At 32.3% G+C, this 19,526-nt stretch overlaps 1 protein-coding gene across 6 annotated transcripts in view; it reads right to left on the bottom strand.

Annotated features, from left to right (window-relative positions):
- Positions 1 to 19,526, bottom strand: part of LOC106461788 (ephrin type-A receptor 4-like) — an 88,218-nt gene that overhangs the window by 10,567 nt on the left and 58,125 nt on the right. For 3 of the 6 annotated variants that reach the window (XR_002611082.1, XM_022388842.1, XM_022388838.1), the window contains exons 4-14: positions 13,596 to 13,751; positions 12,743 to 13,045; positions 10,792 to 11,006; positions 10,363 to 10,444; positions 8,298 to 8,409; positions 5,180 to 5,262; positions 4,229 to 4,273; positions 2,003 to 2,146; positions 1,141 to 1,388; positions 765 to 863; positions 402 to 512 (exon numbers count right to left, since the gene is read on the bottom strand). Coding sequence is in view for 5 of the 6 variants with exons in the window: in XM_022388842.1 (XP_022244550.1) it covers positions 402 to 512; positions 765 to 863; positions 1,141 to 1,388; positions 2,003 to 2,146; positions 4,229 to 4,273; positions 5,180 to 5,262; positions 8,298 to 8,409; positions 10,363 to 10,444; positions 10,792 to 11,006; positions 12,743 to 13,045; positions 13,596 to 13,751 (1,598 nt within the window). In the remaining variant the exon portion in view is untranslated. The remainder of the gene's footprint in view (positions 1 to 401; positions 513 to 764; positions 864 to 1,140; positions 1,389 to 2,002; positions 2,147 to 4,228; positions 4,274 to 5,179; positions 5,263 to 8,297; positions 8,410 to 10,362; positions 10,445 to 10,791; positions 11,007 to 12,742; positions 13,046 to 13,595; positions 13,752 to 19,526) is intronic. The other 3 variants (XM_022388839.1, XM_022388840.1, XM_022388841.1) reach the window with 3 other exon arrangements.

The raw sequence follows: 19,526 nt of genomic DNA, 5'->3' as shown, positions 1-19,526 counted from the left end.
GAAATTATGAACATTGCTCAATATCATGAAAATTAAACCTTATTTTCAATAAGCAATCCTGAAAAATATTTGGGGGTGCTTAACTTTTTTCCAGGTGTATATTTGGGGTTTCAAAATGCTTCACTGTTTTTCCTTCATCTAATTTGTTTTTTCACCAAGACTTATCGTGTCTTACTCCTTCACACAATTTTTAACCCTCAGTGCTTGTAATTCAAGTTAAAACCAGCAGTATACAGACTGTAATGTGTAAGTGTTGTAACTTCAATGAAAGGTTGGGCTGCAATTACATATTAATTTTGTAAAAAATCACATGTGCATATTGTTTTATTACTACTAACTTAACCTCGTAACAACTTTGGCTTAATCAAAAGAAAGCTAAAACTCTCTAACTTCAAGCTTACCCTTGTGGTGTATGCTCCTTCTGTTGCACTTTCTATTTCTCTAGAGAGACCAAAATCAGCTATCTTACAAACTAAACTCGAATTCACCAAAACGTTACGAGCAGCAAGATCCTGGAAGAAACATTAATTATGAATGTTAAGTTCTAGAGCTAGAGTAAAAAGTTTATATTTTTATTTTGTTCAAAAAAAAAAATTGTTGAACTATTTCATAATAAACTTCCACAATGAAATCTCACTTCATGTCATTGAGAAATTGATGGTATAATTTGATAAATATGTGTTGTATAAATATTTTGCACATACATTATCTTCTTTGAATGTGGAAAATATTTATTTTATCTACAGAGTATCATGCTTACATACCCTGTGTACATAACTCATTTCAGACAAATACTGCATTCCTACTGCAATTCCTCGTAACATCCCGACAAGTTGAATAACCTGGAATTTTCCATCATTTGCCTGAAGGAAAACAAATAAACAATAGATCCATCAGATACTGTATTGATTAATCAGTAATCAAGATTATGAAAAATATTAAGATACACTGCAAACATTTTTTACTAGCCAACTATTGCAAATAGCTTTCTAAATAAACTAATTATGACAATGCTCTTATATTAACTGCTCACCATTCTCTATGGCTACTAAAACTTTAGTTTCTATTGCTAAAAAAAAGCCCATCTTCAAACACACCGATTAAAATATTCTTACTCTTTATTTTATAATCCAAACTTACTCGCAAGAAGGTATCCAAAGATCCATTTTCCATAAATTCTGTGATGATCATGACTGGGTTACTTTTTGTGACTACACCTTGTAGGTAGATAACATTGGGGTGATCAAACTGCCCCATAATGCTAGCCTCTGTGAGGAAGTCCATGCGAGCTTTGTCTGAGGAGCCTGGTTTAAGGGTTTTGATAGCCACAGTAATCTCTGGTCGTCCTGGAACTTTTAGTTTACCTTTACATACATCTCCAAACTCACCTAAGTAAAAAATATACAAACCTTTATAAATTTCATAAACATATATTTTTGAAGAGTCTTCCAGTTTTTTCATTTCTGCACTTAAAAACTGTGCAAAGTGAATGAAAGATTAGTATGAATGTACTGGAATAAATGTTTTGTGAATTACTTTTTAAAAACATACACAACTTATGCAACACTACTAAGAACAAAATACATATACACAGGATAATAATATAAGTGAATAATTACTGAAAAAGTAATTATTTTCTTCAGTTATATAAAAAATTGGGTGTTTTTTTGCTTTGTAGGATCATCAATGTTGACTGGTATGCAAATTTTGCAAAAAAAAAAAAAGTTAGTGAAGTCACATCTATGAAAAAAAAAATCACAAATATAATGGATTCTGGCCTATTCCACAAAAACTAAACCATGTAAATTACTTACTGAGAAAATAATTGTTTTCATCAATTATTTTTAAAAAATTCTGTGCATTTTTTTTTTAAATCATCAAGTGTGACTGGTACACAAGTTATACAAGAAAAAGGTAGTGAAATTAAGTGTATAAAAAAAGATCACAAACATAATGGATTCTTGCCTATTTCACAAAAACCAAAATCATTTAAACTTCTTACCTCCACCAATAATAGCTTCAATAGTTATGTGCAGAGCATCAATTTCTTTAGCAAATTCTCTTACAGCTTGGTTGGGGTCTTCATAAGTGTGTGGATCAATGTAGCTCCTTGTTGCTCCACAGTGGGTGAACAAAGGAGTAGTAACTGTGTAAGTCAATAACCAGTATCTTAGTTAATGTTGCAGAGAATGGATGTTATTCAAATTTGAATATGATGGGATTAAGTGTTAATGAATTAGAGTCATCTTTTTTTAAAAAAAAGTTTAATACATAGTGTCTGAAAAGTCTGGAACGATTGGTGATTTGTGACTTTTCTTAATTTTGGATACGTGACTAATTGTGGTGCTGTCAAAGCGTGAGAAGGTCGAGTCAATCTTGCTGTGTGGCATAGAAGGTTGGTCCCAACGAAAGGTTGCAGCCAAATTTAATGCACGCCATCCAGAGGGAGAGAGAAAAACATCACTCACAGTGTTGTTGGGAAATTACTAAATTTAAATAGACTGACCATGTAGATCATTGACAATGGTATGAATATGCTTCAAAGTGTTCAAAGAGAATGAAAATACTGTCTCCAAACTTGTTTCTTATTATAAGGACAGCGTGTGGAACACATTCTATAAAAGTCATTAAAGAAGTGCCTATATTTCCAGACTTTTTGGACACCCTGTAGATCTTCCTTGAGCTTGAATGTTTACAGGAATCTCTATAGATGTTACTTTTGAAGCTTTTTGTCCAAGTACTATTGAGACCAACTAAAAGGCTACCTTACTTTCCCTACAGTTTCAGTGGTTGCTTCTGTCTATAAACCCAAAAGAATTAAAATCTATGAGTATTCACTCATAGACTGGTATGTTTAGCAGTGGGAGCAGACTGTAGTTAAACAGGATGATATACTTTTAATGCATTTTTCTAATTGACATTTGTTTCTTATGCAATTTATATGTATGACTAAAGGTTATAGAATATATGACAAATACACAGTTGATTTTAACCAACAGTAATACAACTCTCCTTTGCTTAAGACAGTCTGAACATGTGACTTTTGTTAGCAACACCACAGATGAAAATAACAATATTATACATAAAAGCAGCCACTTGAACAATAAGAAAATACAAGGAGGCTTTTTAACAAAATCAATTCACATTAATTGATTGAAACATCAAAAATAGGAGTTTATGGATATATAACAAACAGTTCCTTTACGTAACTAATCCTAACACAAGCTGGGAGTTGGTAAGTTTCAAATATTACAGTATCATAAAAATTCTCCCCAATTTCAACCAATCAGTCTCTCCATAAACCCAGAGCTACCACAGACTGATATACTGCAGAAACCCTAGTCATTATCACCAGCACTTAATTTCAATGCTAATTCTGCAGTATGATTTGACACAACAGGCAACTCAATTAGCATGTTCCCAAAACTTGACATCTTAATCCGAGGATTGGATATGTCCACATCACGCGCAAATATTTATGTATGATTAATTCTATCAACATACATCTATTGATAATTTCAAACAATATAGTTGAACAAGCATTTTTCACTTTTAAAATAACTTTGAAGAACACGTATTCCATTTCTTACCAATCTTATTAAAATATATAATATTGCCTATATATGTGATACATATTGTGCATTTCTCTTGCAACTCTAGTAGAGAATACAAATGTAGCTAATACTATGTTAATTAATACTTCATTATAAAAATGTTAAGACATTCATTGTTACAATTAATACTTCACCATAAAAACATTAAGACAATCATGATTAATGCAAATAAACAGAATAGTGCCAACTTATCATCCAAATTCACTCGAGTATAAATTACTTTTAAAGATAATTCCTATTGTGTGCTGGTAGAAGGATAACATTTATCACAGAGATTGTAAAGTTATCACAGGCATTGAATAACATTTTAACTGTTTTAGTAATATAGCATCATACACACACATACGTCTCTCTGATTATAAAAAATGAGACTTTTAAATTTATTTTAGTTTTGTTAGAAAGTATCTATACAGAGAAAAAGGAATTGAAACCAAAATAAACAGAACATAAATCGGGCAATTTTGACGGTTTGTTATTTCATTTCTAACGAGTCATAGTAGAAACAAAACAAACAATAAAATTATGTTGTTTTGACCACAAACTAAGCAGAGTTTCAAGCACTAAAGAAATTTAAGTCTCTGGCAGATATTTGGAGGAAGGTTGTAAGTACTTACTACGAGCAGTTGGGACAATAGGAGGGTGTTCCAAGGCAGGTACTACTATTAGATGAAGATAGAAAAAACAACAACAGAGAACACCTTTCAGACACTTGTTTGTGAAATCCCAAAAGCAAAAAAGACACAGTATGTTAGTAAGGTTTATATTAGAACAACTTTAGATATTTGTAGAATTGGCTTTCCTAGTGCTCTGTAATTTACTACTGCATCTAAATAGCACCATACATACAATATATACACTCGACTATCATAAATCAACTGTAACAATACTTGTAATGCTTTAATAACTACTAATTAAGCTAAATCACAATCAAAATACACTGACAAATAGAAGGCCTTGCTATTGTTTTTGTTTGTAATTAAGCACAAAGCTACACAATGGGCTATATGTGCTCTGCCCACCACGGGTATCAAAACCCGGTTTCTAGCGTTGTAAGTCCGCAGACATACCGCTGTGCCACTGGGGGGCGCCTTGCTATTGATTTCTACACATTAAAACAGTGCAAAGAATTAGTATTTTCCAAATGTATTACATGATTACAACGTATTACCAATATTACATCAGTAAAGAAGAAATACAGTTGTGATTGTTTATATAATAATAGTCGTATAACTAATAATATAGAACTTCAGCACCATTGGTTATTCATTGAAGTCAGATTTTTTCTATAATAATTGAAAACAAAACTTATTGACTAATTTATTTTACAGGCTTATATTGTTTATTAATACACACATTGAAACTAATGAACTTTGGAATATCACTGTCAGAATTTTAACATATTTTTTACCTCATATTAAAAAGTTATTACTACTCTTGGAAATCTGAATTTTTTTGTCATGTTTTTAAAGTGTAAGAAATATCTAAACTATGCAACTACATGATATGTTAAGCATAACATCTTCAGAGATCTTTAGAATAGGTAAAATTACACAAATAATACCAACCCTTACATTTGTTACCTTCCCCATTTCTGTATTCAAGAGTATCACAATCACTGGGCTGTTTTTTGTTACATTCTTCAGAGCTTCTGAAAAGATAAGGTAAAATTCAATTAACATGTCCTAGCTGCTCGATGTAAACATGATGTTGCTGTTGTTCATAGTTTTATTATTTTAGAACTCACCCCTATCACCAGTACTCAGTAACCTCTACATGGAACATTTCAAAGGCAACACCTAAGATATGGCTTATACATGTTGACAGTACATTTGTAAAATGGCTACACACACTATATATAGGATTCCAAATTCATATAACACCTGAAAAGAAAATTTCCAGCAATACAATTTACATGGAAAGAGAAGAAGAGAAATTCTCATTCTTAGATGTGATGGTTAAATAACTCATACACCACAGGTTTTACAGGAAACCCACAGATACCAGTAAGTACCTAAACTACAAACCAAAACAACACAATAGTGTAAAGTCAGGCATCACAGATTGTCAAGTTTTCAGAATGAGCAAGATCCAGCCACGGACTAGCCTAATGAGACATCAGGAAAATTTCCAGTGGGCCTCCTTGGAAAAGTGTGTAGTTTTGTTATTCTTATAACAAATTTGTGAGCCCCTTCTAGTTTCTTTTCCAGTAAAATTTTTGGGTTCAAGTTAAGAAGGAAGAAAAACATATCACTACAACCCTCCTTAACAATGGATACCCAATGATAAGGGAAGAAAAACACATCACTACAATCCTCATTAACAATGGATACCCAGAACACTTGATAAACACCAAGAAGAAAAACATATCATGACAATCCTCCTTAACAATGGATACCCTGAACATTTGATAAACACCAAGAAGAAAAAGGAAGAAAAACACATCACTACAATCCTCATTAACAATGGATACCCAGAACACTTGATAAACACCAAGAAGAAAAAGGAAGAAAAACATATCATGACAATCCTCCTTAACAATGGATACCCTGAACATTTGATAAACACCAATAAGAAACAGGAAGAAAATTACAGAGAATACTTAAACAACTTAAAGTCAGAACACCACTTTAAAAGCACAACACAATACAGTCACATTTAGTACAACAAACCACCTCAATTTATACATTGTATATCATTTCTTATGAATGTGGGCTTCAATATACTGGAGAAACAAACAGACAAATAAAAGTTAGAAATCAGGAGCATAATAGACATACAAGACTTTTTAACGCCAAAATACCTGCAACAGTCCATCATTCCAGAGAGTAAAAACATATAATAAAATAGAATAACACTAAAATAAATATTAATCAAATATGAGAAAAAAAAATGGAAAACTCTTCTACATCCACCTAACTGATAACACACTGAATCAACCTAGCAAAGAAGTCAATAAAACCCAGATACTCCTCTTGAAAGCATTCAGATAAGTTAGTTAGTTCAACTCCTAATGTGTTCACATTCATATGCACAAACAGCAGAACAAATCAGAATTTTGGGTGAGGGCACTGACTCATTTGCTAAGTTGAAACAGTGACTTTCCCAGATAATTTTACACAAGTGTTTATTCCCCATTCAAAGGGGCACTTTCCTACTAAGTCAAAAATTGAGGGGCATGTGTCACCAGTAACCTAAATTCATATTATCCATAAGCTTTTTTTTATAGGACACTACTATCTGCAGCATAATGAACATACAAAGCAGCTAGTACTATGTATGTGTTAACTGTCTATACTAATAAAATCAAACGTTTTGTCAGGCAGGCTGTAGCGGTGCCTATGTAGGGATGGCCTGGATTGATCATTGAAATGGTACTTTAAATATCTCCTCAATAGGTCATCAGAACTTTACAATACTATACAGTGTTTCTTTTTATAACAATATCTATGTAATGACTGAGTCACAGGTTCTGGGAAGGTCTTATAAATATCACAGCAAAAAGTTTGAATTTCTTGTTCTTTTTTCTGCTACTTCTTTTTTATTACACGATAACTTAAAAAACAAAACAATGGTGTCAACCAATTTCACTGAGGTGACATAGTTTCAAATAGAGAATCCACTTTTATGAGTATTATTAACTAGTAATAAAAAAAAACATAATTCTAGTGTAAACGATGTTATAATTATCCCTTGAAGTTAACTTTCTTACATATATTTGGTGTTTCTTTAAAAAGCTTAAGTACAGGGTGAAACAAGAATTACCAGCAAATAACAGATAAACAATAAATATTACAGTTGGAACCTCACTGTATTTAGAACTGGGTTATAAATACAACCTTTATATGTCTATTGAAACACTGCATTAAAAAAAAACAAGTAGAGAAAAACTTTTCCAAAAAGAAGTAAATGTAGGGATGGCATTTGTATCATCCCTATATAATAGCACAGGCAATAATTAACATATAGCAATATATATATATTAATCACAATTGAGTAAATTTATCCTATTTTTTGTCTGTTAACAAACTGTGGTATTATATAGGGATGATACAAATGTCATCCCAACTATCTTGTTTGTATTCAACCACAATTGAGTAAATTTATCCTATTTTTGTCTGTTAACAAACTGTGATATTATATAGGGATGATACAAATGTCATCTCAACTATCTTGTTTGTATTTAACCACAATTGAGTAAATTTATCCTATTTTTTGTCTGTTAACAAACTGTGATATTATATAGGGATGATAAAAATGTCATACCAACTATCTTGTTTGTATTCAACTATAATTGAGTAAATTTATCCTATTTTTGTCTGTTAACAAACTGTGATATTATATAGGGATGATACAAATGTGATACCAACTATCTTGTTTGTATTCAACTACAATTGAGTAAATTTATCCTATTTTTGTCTGTTAACATTCTACTACACTGTGTGCCTGTGCTATTATGTAAGGATGATGCAAATGCCATCCCTACTATCTTGTTTGCATTTGCTTTGAAGGATTGATATTACTATTAGCGATTCCTACATTTACTTTCTTTTCTTTTTTTGAAAAGTTTGTTCTTGTAATATTTTTTCAAAGGTAAAGCCAATAAATGTTCAGCCTCACACAAAACGAATTCACTAAAAAAAGAGTGACATATATTCTTATCTTAATGACATTTATTTGCCTTACCTCCTGATATACAGAACAATCATAACGATGACAACAACAACAAGGACAACGACAGCAACTGTGGCACCAGCAATAATTCGAACTTGAACTTTATCTTCATTGTCAATATAAGCTAATGGGAAAAAAAGAAAACTAATTATATATAACATCCAAATGTATGTAAAAATAATTAGTAAATATTAGACATATCCTGAAAACGTAAGGAAGAACAAGAATGTCCTTCATTTACAAATGTTCATTAACATGTCATGGCTACTAAAAACACTTCAGTGAAATGAATAAATAATTATTTTTCATCATTATATAGAGCTGAAAATTTTCTTAGGCATATTCCTGTTTCATTGAATATGAAGGTTTAACTACAATGTGGTACTGGTGTAATAATCTATGCAAGTATCAGTTAGTACTACAATATCTACAGTGCTACCAACCCTCTCTCGTTGAACGTGAGACTCACGTATTTGAGCCTGTTCTCACGCTCACACGCATTGGTAACAAATCTCACGTTTTTGTCAAATTAGTAGTTTTGTATAACGCATTGTAGTTGATCGACCAGCTGGACCAGGTCAAATGCAGCATTACGTTAATCCAGGAAGAGCACCAGATTGCACCATTTTGCTTTATTGGACAAAATATTTTCTGGGGAATCATGCCCCCAGAACCCCCTAGAAGTCAACTGCTTTCGGTGCCAGCAGAACTTTACGGCGTGCTAAAATTTAACATTTTCAAAAGTTTCACAGGAACAGATTCCTAAAAGTTGGCAGCCCTGCATCTATATCACAAATGTATAGGCCTATAGACTTAAATTAAAATTCGCAAGAAGTATTATTTATTTTAATAAACTGGTGTATAGCCTATTAAAAATGATGGGTGTTAAGAAAACTTTCTAAAGATTGCTATAAATTTACTAACAACAATATTATTCATATTACAAATCACATCTTTGTTTCGTAATATTTCTTTTTCCACAACATTGGCAATATTTACATGTTATTTCTAGTGTTAGAAAGCGTCCGAAAAAAAATTGGAAAAATTTTCAGCATTTTTAGTTATTGTTGCATAATACATTTTTAAACGTTTTTACATTCCTATTCTTCTATTCTTACTGTAACTTTTCACATGTCGTAACAAAGTATTTATATATTAAAGAAATATTAAGTTCTTTAACTGCGTAATTTAAATACTATGCGTTAACACTTATACACATGTAACTAAATATTATCTGACTCTAACATTAACAGTAGGTCAATTTAAATTATAGTATAATTTAAGCATTAGGCCTAATACATAAACGTAATGTAAAGCTTAGCTGAAACACTACTTCACTGAAATCCTTGGTAACTTTTATTTTGCTTTTGCCTACAACACAATGGTAAAAACTTAGATATTCATCAAACAACTGAAAAAATATAAATAAATGATAAGAGAACCTAAAGTACTATTTATTTTGTAATTAGGCCTAAAGTAAAGACGTAGTGTGCAATAACTTACCCTAGGCCAAGGTGCATAAAACTTCTCACGAAAGAAAAATATCAATTCTAAATCTAAATTATTTAGCTGATATATCACCAAAGTTATCAAAAAAATAAAGAATAAAAAACAAATCTTTCTGACAAATCAACATGCATATTAAGCATTCAACTTAAACACCATAGATGGCCTAACAACAATATCAGGTGATAGTTTTGTTGCTAAGAGACGATGTATAGTGTTGAGCATTACCAAAAAAGGAGCGTGACACGACGACAATAACTGCTTATTATATACATTAATTACTAAATACAACCTATCATCCGTGATATCAGTAATATTGTCATCTGTTTACATTAATAATATAATCTTTTATATTTCGTGGAAAAAAAAAAACCTACTTAAACTTCAAGTTTTGTCAAATGAACATCAAAATGCATTTACACATACTGCTTCATATAAAAAAACAATATCAAAACCGTTTAAAATATGACGCACATAAAACAATATACCAGATTTTCAGCTAATACTATTAACACTATATTCATCATATTAAACAAATTATGTTTATGTGAACCTAAAATGAACAACGTACCTGTACTGTCGATAATCGGTCCAGTTGATTCAAAAATGGTTTTACTGAATTCTCCCCACCCGTGGGCTGTCTTGGCTCTCACCTATGAAAACATCCAAATGAACATATTGACAAAAATCCATAATCGAACCCTGCAAGAACATGTCAGGTTAAAAAATTTTAATAATATGTATTTTTACAGTTACAATGCTTCACAATATTATCTATTTAAATTGTTATACAAAATTAGGCTATATTTATTTATTTACATATGACTTATTCTATAATTATTTTGCTACAACATTGCATTCTCAAGTTAATATTAGTAAATTAATTAAATAATAACATGTTAAATTTACCCGGGAAGAAAAGCTGAAATATAGGGTTAAGCTTGTACTTTACTAATAACAATGTTATTAACGCCACCTGGGGACATATATTATGCATTACCTGGAAGCCATATTCAGTTCTTTGTTTTAAATTAGCAAAAGTAGATTTTTCCTTCTTCGTCAAAATTGCTGTGGCGTTATTTTCGTTGCCTCGGGGGAAGTATCTTACTTCATACATTTCAATGTTAGTGAAAGGATCTACCGGAGGTTTCCAGGCTAACACAATTTCAGAATTTTTTACAGATACAATGCGCACATTTGCTACGACAGAGGGCACTGTAGCGAAAAAATAAAATACAGTGATAAGTATAATTCAATGTAGTAAAACTAAAACAAGCCACTTCAAACTAATTAATCTTTATTTTTAAATTATTGTTTTGTTAGTGGAAAGCTACACAATGTAGATATGATAAAGAAAATGAATATAATATGTTTCAAAAACGTATACCAGTTCTAAGAACTGGTGTTAAACAGTTAAGTTTCCCTTTGAAGGGGTAATTTTTAGGACAAAAGAATGGTTTACATTTCACATTACATATGATATGAATATTTACACTCCCTGAAAAACAGTCCCGACTCCAGCTTTTCTTAACTGAGAGGAAAATGAGAGAATGAGACAAAATGGGGCCAAATCTGAAATTACATAAATGGACGGCATTAACTTGGGGCACAATGAGAAACAGTATTGCGAAAACCGGAAAGGAAAGATAACTTCTACTGCAATATGCACATGCTCAATATCTAAGGAACGTTACTAGAAATTTTGTTGAAGTAATTTGAATATTGCAGGGGTAGACGATTACAAAAATTATTTAAATACATTTGTGTGCAAGATTTGTATGTAGTAAATAAATCACGGCGGAGTTTACACGAGTAAATAAAAAATTAAATATAAGTTATAAAACTGGTACAAATAGAAAATGAGAAGAACCAGAATTTAAAATAATACGTTTTTAGTTATTGGTAGCTTTATATTAAATTACTTTAATCAAGGTGATATTTAAATTGTTGAAGTTTTAAAATACAAAATCGTGGGTAATAAAGTGGCATTTCAACATTTGCACCTATTGTGATTCGATCCCGAGTCCAATAAGATACATATTACTGCTATCATATTAATAAGATATCCTTCTTAATAATTCAAACTATCCAGTTATAGTGAATGACAAATTGTGTCACTAATTATAAGTCTCATTAATTGTACTTCTCGAGCTTTTAGTGTAGTAACATCAAGGAGAAACTCCAAGTTTGATAATGAATAACATGACAAATTAATATGCCGGTTATATCTGCCAATCAAACGTTTATTACCCCTCACAAATTAATAGTTCTCATCACTGATCACCGTGTCATGAAATATAAATTCCCCAAAGTTAATAAGGTATTAAATAGCTCTTTCATTACAGTAGCGAGCCAGTGATGTCACAGGACGACAAAATAAAAGGATGGATTGTAGAGATGTGTAAATGCGTTACAGTAGCGGGTCAGTAATGTAAAAAAACAAAAACACATCTATTCAAGTGTAAAGTTGCGCTTAGTGTTACTTGGGGGAGGGGCAATGATGTCACAAACGATGTACAAAGATTGGTTCAAGTGAGCGAAAACATAATAGCTCAGTAAATAGGTGAAATAATCTTATGTTTAAAAAATAAATTAACCAGGGTTATGACACCAGTCTAAATGGCTATTTCTTAGAAATTGGGGGTTTTTCACTCTAAACAACACCTTATGCACACATGTACCAAATGGCCAGGTCAGAGACCTCTATGGTTCAGGAATGGCCGTCCCTATTTTAACTACTGACCATTGTGGAAGGCAGCCAGTCAGAAACGCTCGCCCTCCATCCACACGACTATCCTTAAACGTAGAGTGGGATTGATGGTCACTTTAATAATGCGCCTATAGCTGATGGTGCAGAGCGTGATTTGCAACATTACGCCTTACTTTTTAGAAAATCAATAAACACATTCAAAGAGCCCTTAACTCAATAGGATGATAAATCGAAATCTTACCAGACGCCTCAGTAGTAACCGTTATGTCAACATAGTGGCTATCACTAAAATCTGATACACCATTTTCCGCAAAAATCTGAAGTCTGTAAGTGGTTACTGGATTCAAACCAGAGATTGTGACTTTTGTGTCGTTGAATCCTTCCTGAGCAGGAACATAAGAAACGGCATTTCCACATGCATCACATGTAACCCTGTAGCTCGTGTCTGTCCGTCCACCTACGTAACTTGGTGCCTGCCAAGACAAGATGACTGTTGACTGATCTACGAAGTTGACGGTTAAATTCCGAGGCGCTGATGGTGGCTCTATATGCAAATAAAAAGAAACCACACACACATACAAATGAAATTCAATTAACACAAAAATGTTATTTGTATTAGTGTCACGGCATCTGTTGAAAACAAGCTTGTAACACATTTCCTTTTAAAAAGGAGGTTATCTGAGGCGAATATTGTGTACAATCTTAATTGAAATCATTATGCTGGTTAAAGAAGACTTACAAAAAAATTTTTTATATATATTTTTCTGAGTAGCAATGCTCAAAAAGAACTAGGATTTAGTTGAATGACTTTTAAACTAACCACAGTATTTTATTACAAATCAAGATAACCAGATGATAAATTTACCAGATCGATTTATGGAACTTAGAAACACAATACCCGACACACCATAATACATTAAAACCTCCATATATACTACCTTCAAACACCTACTTTTGTGCCAGGCTAAACAAATGTTTAATCTACCTGAATCATTATATCTCTGATGTACGGCTACAATACACATATCAAGCTTGCATTTAACTATTAGTTAGGCTTAATAGATAATAATAATCATATTTTTCTCGTAACTCACGAGTACAGGGCATGTGTTTTGGATCTTTCAGTGCTCTGAAGTAATTTTCGTCACAACGACATTCCATTGATCCCTTATAGGGGGCGCTGCTACGGGCTGGGCAAGTGGCGCACTTTTCGTCTCCTATTGTTGACTTGAATGTCGCTTTTGGACAAACTAATAGAAACAAAAAATAACAATTTTAATTAATATTTTTGTCTACATTTGTTCCGATGTTTATTGTTCTACTAATGAACTATTTGACTAATAACTCATTAAAAGTAAGCCAGCTACACAGATCAGAACAAAAATCAGTAACTTATAAATCAATGAGGACAATTCTATATAACAAATTGGTAAGGAATACATAAAGTCAAAAACCAATAAACTAGGAAACTAAAACCTATTGTGGTTAGTAATTGAAAGTAAAACACACATAAACCGACTTTTTAATCTATAATTTTAAAACGAGTGTGTGGGAAAAGACTGATAAAAATATAACTAAGAAAATCATTTCTGACTTATGACCCCTCTCCTCCAGTACAAGCCTATTAAATGTATAATAAATATTATCAAGAATATATGAAAATTAACGTTAAAACAAAACAAAGAACAATAATGGCCCGTGAATATTTTTAACGTTAGGTACAGTGTTGTACATGTAACTATTTTACATTTTAAAAATTTATTGCAGTGATTTTGATATTGTAACAAGAAACCATATTCTTAATCAAAATAGAACTAGAATGACACCAAGACTCTCTCAACTAATCTTACACGTTTTTAAACTAAAATTGTTTGTTTTGTCGAACTTCGCGCAAAGCTACATGAGAGTGATAACTATCCCTAATTTTAAAGTGATAAACAAGAGGTAAGACAAGTAGTCAACGCCACTCACCGCCAACTCTTGGGTTACTCTTATTTGACTGAACAGTGTGATTTGATTATCACTTTTATAGTGCATAACATATACTCCAAAGTGCGGAGGGTTTGTTTTGTTTTGAATTTCGCGCAAAGCTACAAGAGAGCTTTCTGCGCTAGCTGTCCCTAATTTAGCAGTGAAACATTAGAGTGAAGGCAGCTAGTCATCACCACCCAACGCTAATTCTGGGACTACTCTTTTACCAACAAATATTGAGATTGACCGTCATATTATAACGCCCCACGGCTGCAAGGGCGAGCATGTTTGGTGGTAAGATTATTCGAACCCGTGACCCGCAGATTGCGAGTCGAGCTCCCTAACCACCTGGCCATGTTTTTGCAACAACAAGATGCGAACCATAAAATGGCTAATTCACAGTCTGTACACTAACCACTGGGCCACGCCTGACCCCTTAAACTAAATATATATATATATATATATTGTACTTATACACGTACGATTCCTTCAAGGGTTGTTGTCAAAAATGAAGTCTCTTTTCTTATTAATTTAAAACGAGTCTTAAAATTATTCATTCAATCAAATGAATTTAATGAATGTAGAACTAATAACAATCTATCCAAACTAAAAAAAAAATCTCTAGCGTAGGTCTAAAGAGAAAAAAAGATGATAGGTATGTTTAATAATTTATATTTTTTTAAATACATGTTGTCTGATGAAACACGCACATCTAGAATGTTTACACGGATTTGATTCCAATCAACATATAAAACAAATCGGGCAGTCGATTTTAGTAATTAAGCACGCACGTTTCCAAAAGCTTGTACAAAGTTTTTTTTGTATCTCTCTTAAAAGTGATGCCCTTTTAGAAGGTTAGCAATACGTGCGTAATTACGTACCAAACTTTTTATTTTTTTGAAAGCTCAAGATTAATAAGCAGTTGGGAATCGCTCTTGGTTATTTTACTCTATAGAGAAAGGCACAGATCGCTACAGAGTTTTTACAGTGAAATATTATCAGTAAATCAATGGTATTCACAGCAAATAAAAATTACTTAAATCAGACACTTGAAATTACAGAGAAATCACGACTGACCTAATGACTGAAATAAACTTCAATTTTCAACAAGCTACATTTTTTTTCTCCCTTGAATTCTTTCATACTCTAAGGATTTGATAACAAATATCCATGAATTTTTATAAGTTTTTTGTATCTAGTTTAACTTACATATAAATCAAAAGTTTCGTGATAAAGAAAGCCAAACATTTTCCAACAAGATAAAGTGTCAGTACAGGCGCATCAGGGGAGCTACGAGCCAGTCCTTATTCTCTTCCACAAACGATATACATGCTTTCTTGACATGCCTAGTTTGTGAGAGAGAGAGAGAGACAAGCTTACAACTTCTCTACATATGTAGGTAGAATTTGCATGCGAATCAGAGTTGGAATTTACTTCGGTCGACTTCCACAGAAAGAGCGCCACCGTTAGGATAATAGAACCTTCCCTAGTACAAAGTACTTCGCAATCCATAACTATTTCTCACAAGGCAATTCGGGCTCGGTATTCACTGTTCTATATTTTTGGAATATTCACGGGTTCACTGTTGCTGTGGAAACTGTAATGCCCAGCTAACACCAAGGGATAAAACAATCCTTGTATAAAACGGGCATTCTAACTGGTAATAGTACAAATTATAGCGAGAAAAGTACGTCATTAAGATCATACAAAAATAACTTATGGGGAAAAAAAGAATATCATGAAATATAAGCATACGCGTGATCATGCATTTTATCCACACGAATAGCTTTCCTAACGACACACTTATTGATGAAATATAATAATATATGCTGCAGTACATCACAAGCACAGTATCACATAGGCCCAACTTATTCCAGAACACTGCGACAGACGCTAGTAACAACAAAACGACCTGGTCATCAATAAACTTATCAGAACAAATGAAACAACATTGTCCATTAGTTAATGGACAAAAGAAAGAATACCAAATTCTCGGACAGAAGAATAAGGACTAAAACAGGCGAGAAAAGACGCAATATAAGAAGCTAACTTCCTTATTAGTCAATGTCAAAACCAACAACATTCAGGAATGTTATCAAGTAATAAATAAAACATGACTTTAAAAACTCTAGAAAAAGGAAGCTTAAAGTCCATACTACTATGTTTCATAACATATTTTTTTTTTACTGTATTTGTTTATCCTTAGTATAAAAGCATGAATCTAATCATGCTTGAGAAATAAACATTGTATCTTCTATAATCTATACAGAAGAAAAAAGTTCTTCCCTATTTTTCATTTCTGTACATGGAACTATGACGTTAATCATCCCGACATATTCAGAAATTTCCGGATGGTAAAGATGCATTTCTATATTTTTTTCTGTTATTGCTTCAAACAGTTGAGAAGATAAAATGTTAATTTTTTTTTACAAAATTTAATTTCTTTCACACTTTTTTCTGCGTGTCTTCAAATTATATTAAGTATACATCAGATGATAAAGTACCACGGTAAGCCTACAGACTTATAATACTAAAATCCGGGGCTTTGCTCTAACACAACCAAACAAAAACAGATGATAAAAGGGCTTCTTATACTAATAAAATAAACATTTGTTTGTTTGATTTTAGAGCAAATCCACAATGGGCTAAATGTGATGTGCCCAAAGCGGGGAATTGTACTTCGAATTTTTGCGTTGTAAGTCCGTAAACTCACCGCTGTCCTGCCGGAGGACAAAAATAAAAATTATGATTGTTAATTGTCTTTCTTATATAGGGTTTTACACGCTCTCTGTATATTTAAAATAGATCCATGGTTTATGGTCTTTAATGTATCATAGCTCCTGCTTTCACTTCCGTCTGTAAAATTCATAACTAATTCTATTGGATAATTTTTTGTTGAAAAAAGTTTTTAAAAACGAGGTTGTAAAACACACAATGTTCCATTCCAAACTTGAACTGCTCGAAGGCTTGCCAAATTGTGTTTTATCTTAAATCAAAAGTTGCTGGAAACAAAAACCCTTAAAGTGCAGAGGAAAAATGTGCTGAGACAGGGGGAAGTTTTGAAGAATTGAGTTTAATTCATAGAAAAAAAACGAATGCAGCGACCCAAAAGATTTTTATACAAATTCATACGGCTTTATATTCATTGACTATTTTAACAGAGCTAAAGAACATAGGTTTATTTTTGAAACATTATTGCATTTCGACCAAACTACTTTATCCTATTGAAGTTTAACTTCACAAAATTAAGTTTGCTTGTTCGTTTGTTGTTAAGCACAAAGTTACATAGTGGGCTATCTGTGATGGGTCCACCACGGGTATCAAAACCTGGTTTTTAGCGTTATAAGTCCGCAGACATTCCGCTGTGCCACGGGGGGGGGGGGCGGCAAAATTAAGAGTTAAGGCTCTGTATTTATAACAATGTTTTTTGCTTGAAACTGAACCATAAAATGTTCTTAAAAACAGTAAATTAATTGACACACATGTATAAGAAGAAAAAGTTGCGTTCAACGCTACAAACTTTCATTCGTCTAAGCCTTAAAATGCAGTTTGAACAATTATTTTGATTAGATAAGGCGCTCAAGATGAGAGACATGATTGAAAAAGCAATTTCGAGAATTTTGAACACCAAAATGTTACGAGCATAACTATAAATTTTGTTGTCAGGACTGTTAGTGAAACGGCGAGCTTAACGAGGTTTCTTAGGCAATCTTATTAAAAATTGTTTTAAGCAAAACTTTTATATTTTACATCTTTATAAAATCTTACCAAATACCGCAGCTTTTCATTGTTCTTCATTAATTATGATTCGAAAAATGAAATAATATAATTCTAAACAGCTGTAAATCAAGGGGATTATTTTTAATCTTTTTATGTGTGTATAACATAAAATGTAAAAAATACAAAGCATTTAGACACTTCTAACAACAAGGGGGAAAAACAAAAAACAAAGAGAGAGAAACCATTACAGACTTATGGCTCCACCCTGGGTATGGGAGCGACAGCAGGGGTCGTCGATAAATCTCTCATGGGATCCGCATGATTGATCTTGTTTTGAAAGCTATGAGACGACAAGACGACCCTCTACGGCCACCCGGGGCCATATATACATCAGTCTTTTAGTCTAAGATTGCGTTTTGTGATAACAAATAAAGTGAGGCGAGCATAGGGGTATTAGAGCAAACGAACCGTGGTGCTATTCTACATTATATACAAATCGAAACCCCCTATGAAATCAAATTCACCTAACCTATTTAAACTATAAAAATGATATACAAAAAATCTACAGTATAACTAAATATTTCTAAAATGCATAAAAATGTACTTGAAATGTACAAAAATTAATAAAAGAGTTGAACTGTTTTTATTTTCCTAAATCAATAATTTTCATTTGTCTATCTATCTATTTAAGACAAAAGGCATTCACTTCCAAAGGTTATAATATATATGGCATATGTTTAAGATTTATAAAATTACTATTTACTAACTTGTAAGTATATAATCATTTTGTAAATCTTGCAATTAAGAACCAGGAGTGAGTGTCTCGGGCTCAAGGTTAGTACTTAAGCTACGAGACTAGTAACTTGACAAAATGCATGTATACTTAGTAGATAAGCCATTTAAAATTATTCTGATTTTTCTTCCACACATGCAACTCTTCTTTTCCTGAAACTTTTAATTTTTTTTGTGGATTTGGTAAAATGTATGATATTGGAAGTATTGGCGGAATGTATGATGTTGGAAATATTGGCGGAATGTATGATGTTGGAAATATTGGCGGAATGTACGATGTTGGAAGTATTGGTAGAATGTACGATGTTGGAAGTATTGGTAGAATGTACGATGTTGGAAGTATTGGTAGAATGTACGATGTTGGAATTATTGGTAGAATGTACGATGTTGGAATTATTGGTAGAATGTATGATGTTGGAAGTATTGGCGGAATGTATGATGTTGGAAGTATTGGCGAATGTATGATGTTGGAAGTATTGGTAAATGTATGATGTTGGAATTATTGGTAGAATGTATGATGTTGGAATTATGGTAGAATGTAT

The sequence above is a fragment of the Limulus polyphemus genome, unplaced genomic scaffold (genome assembly GCF_000517525.1).
Source record: "Limulus polyphemus unplaced genomic scaffold, Limulus_polyphemus-2.1.2 Scaffold1031, whole genome shotgun sequence".
NCBI lineage: Eukaryota > Metazoa > Arthropoda > Merostomata > Xiphosura > Limulidae > Limulus > Limulus polyphemus.
Note: the sequence above shows the minus strand (reverse complement) of the source record. Positions and strands in the feature narration are given on the sequence as shown.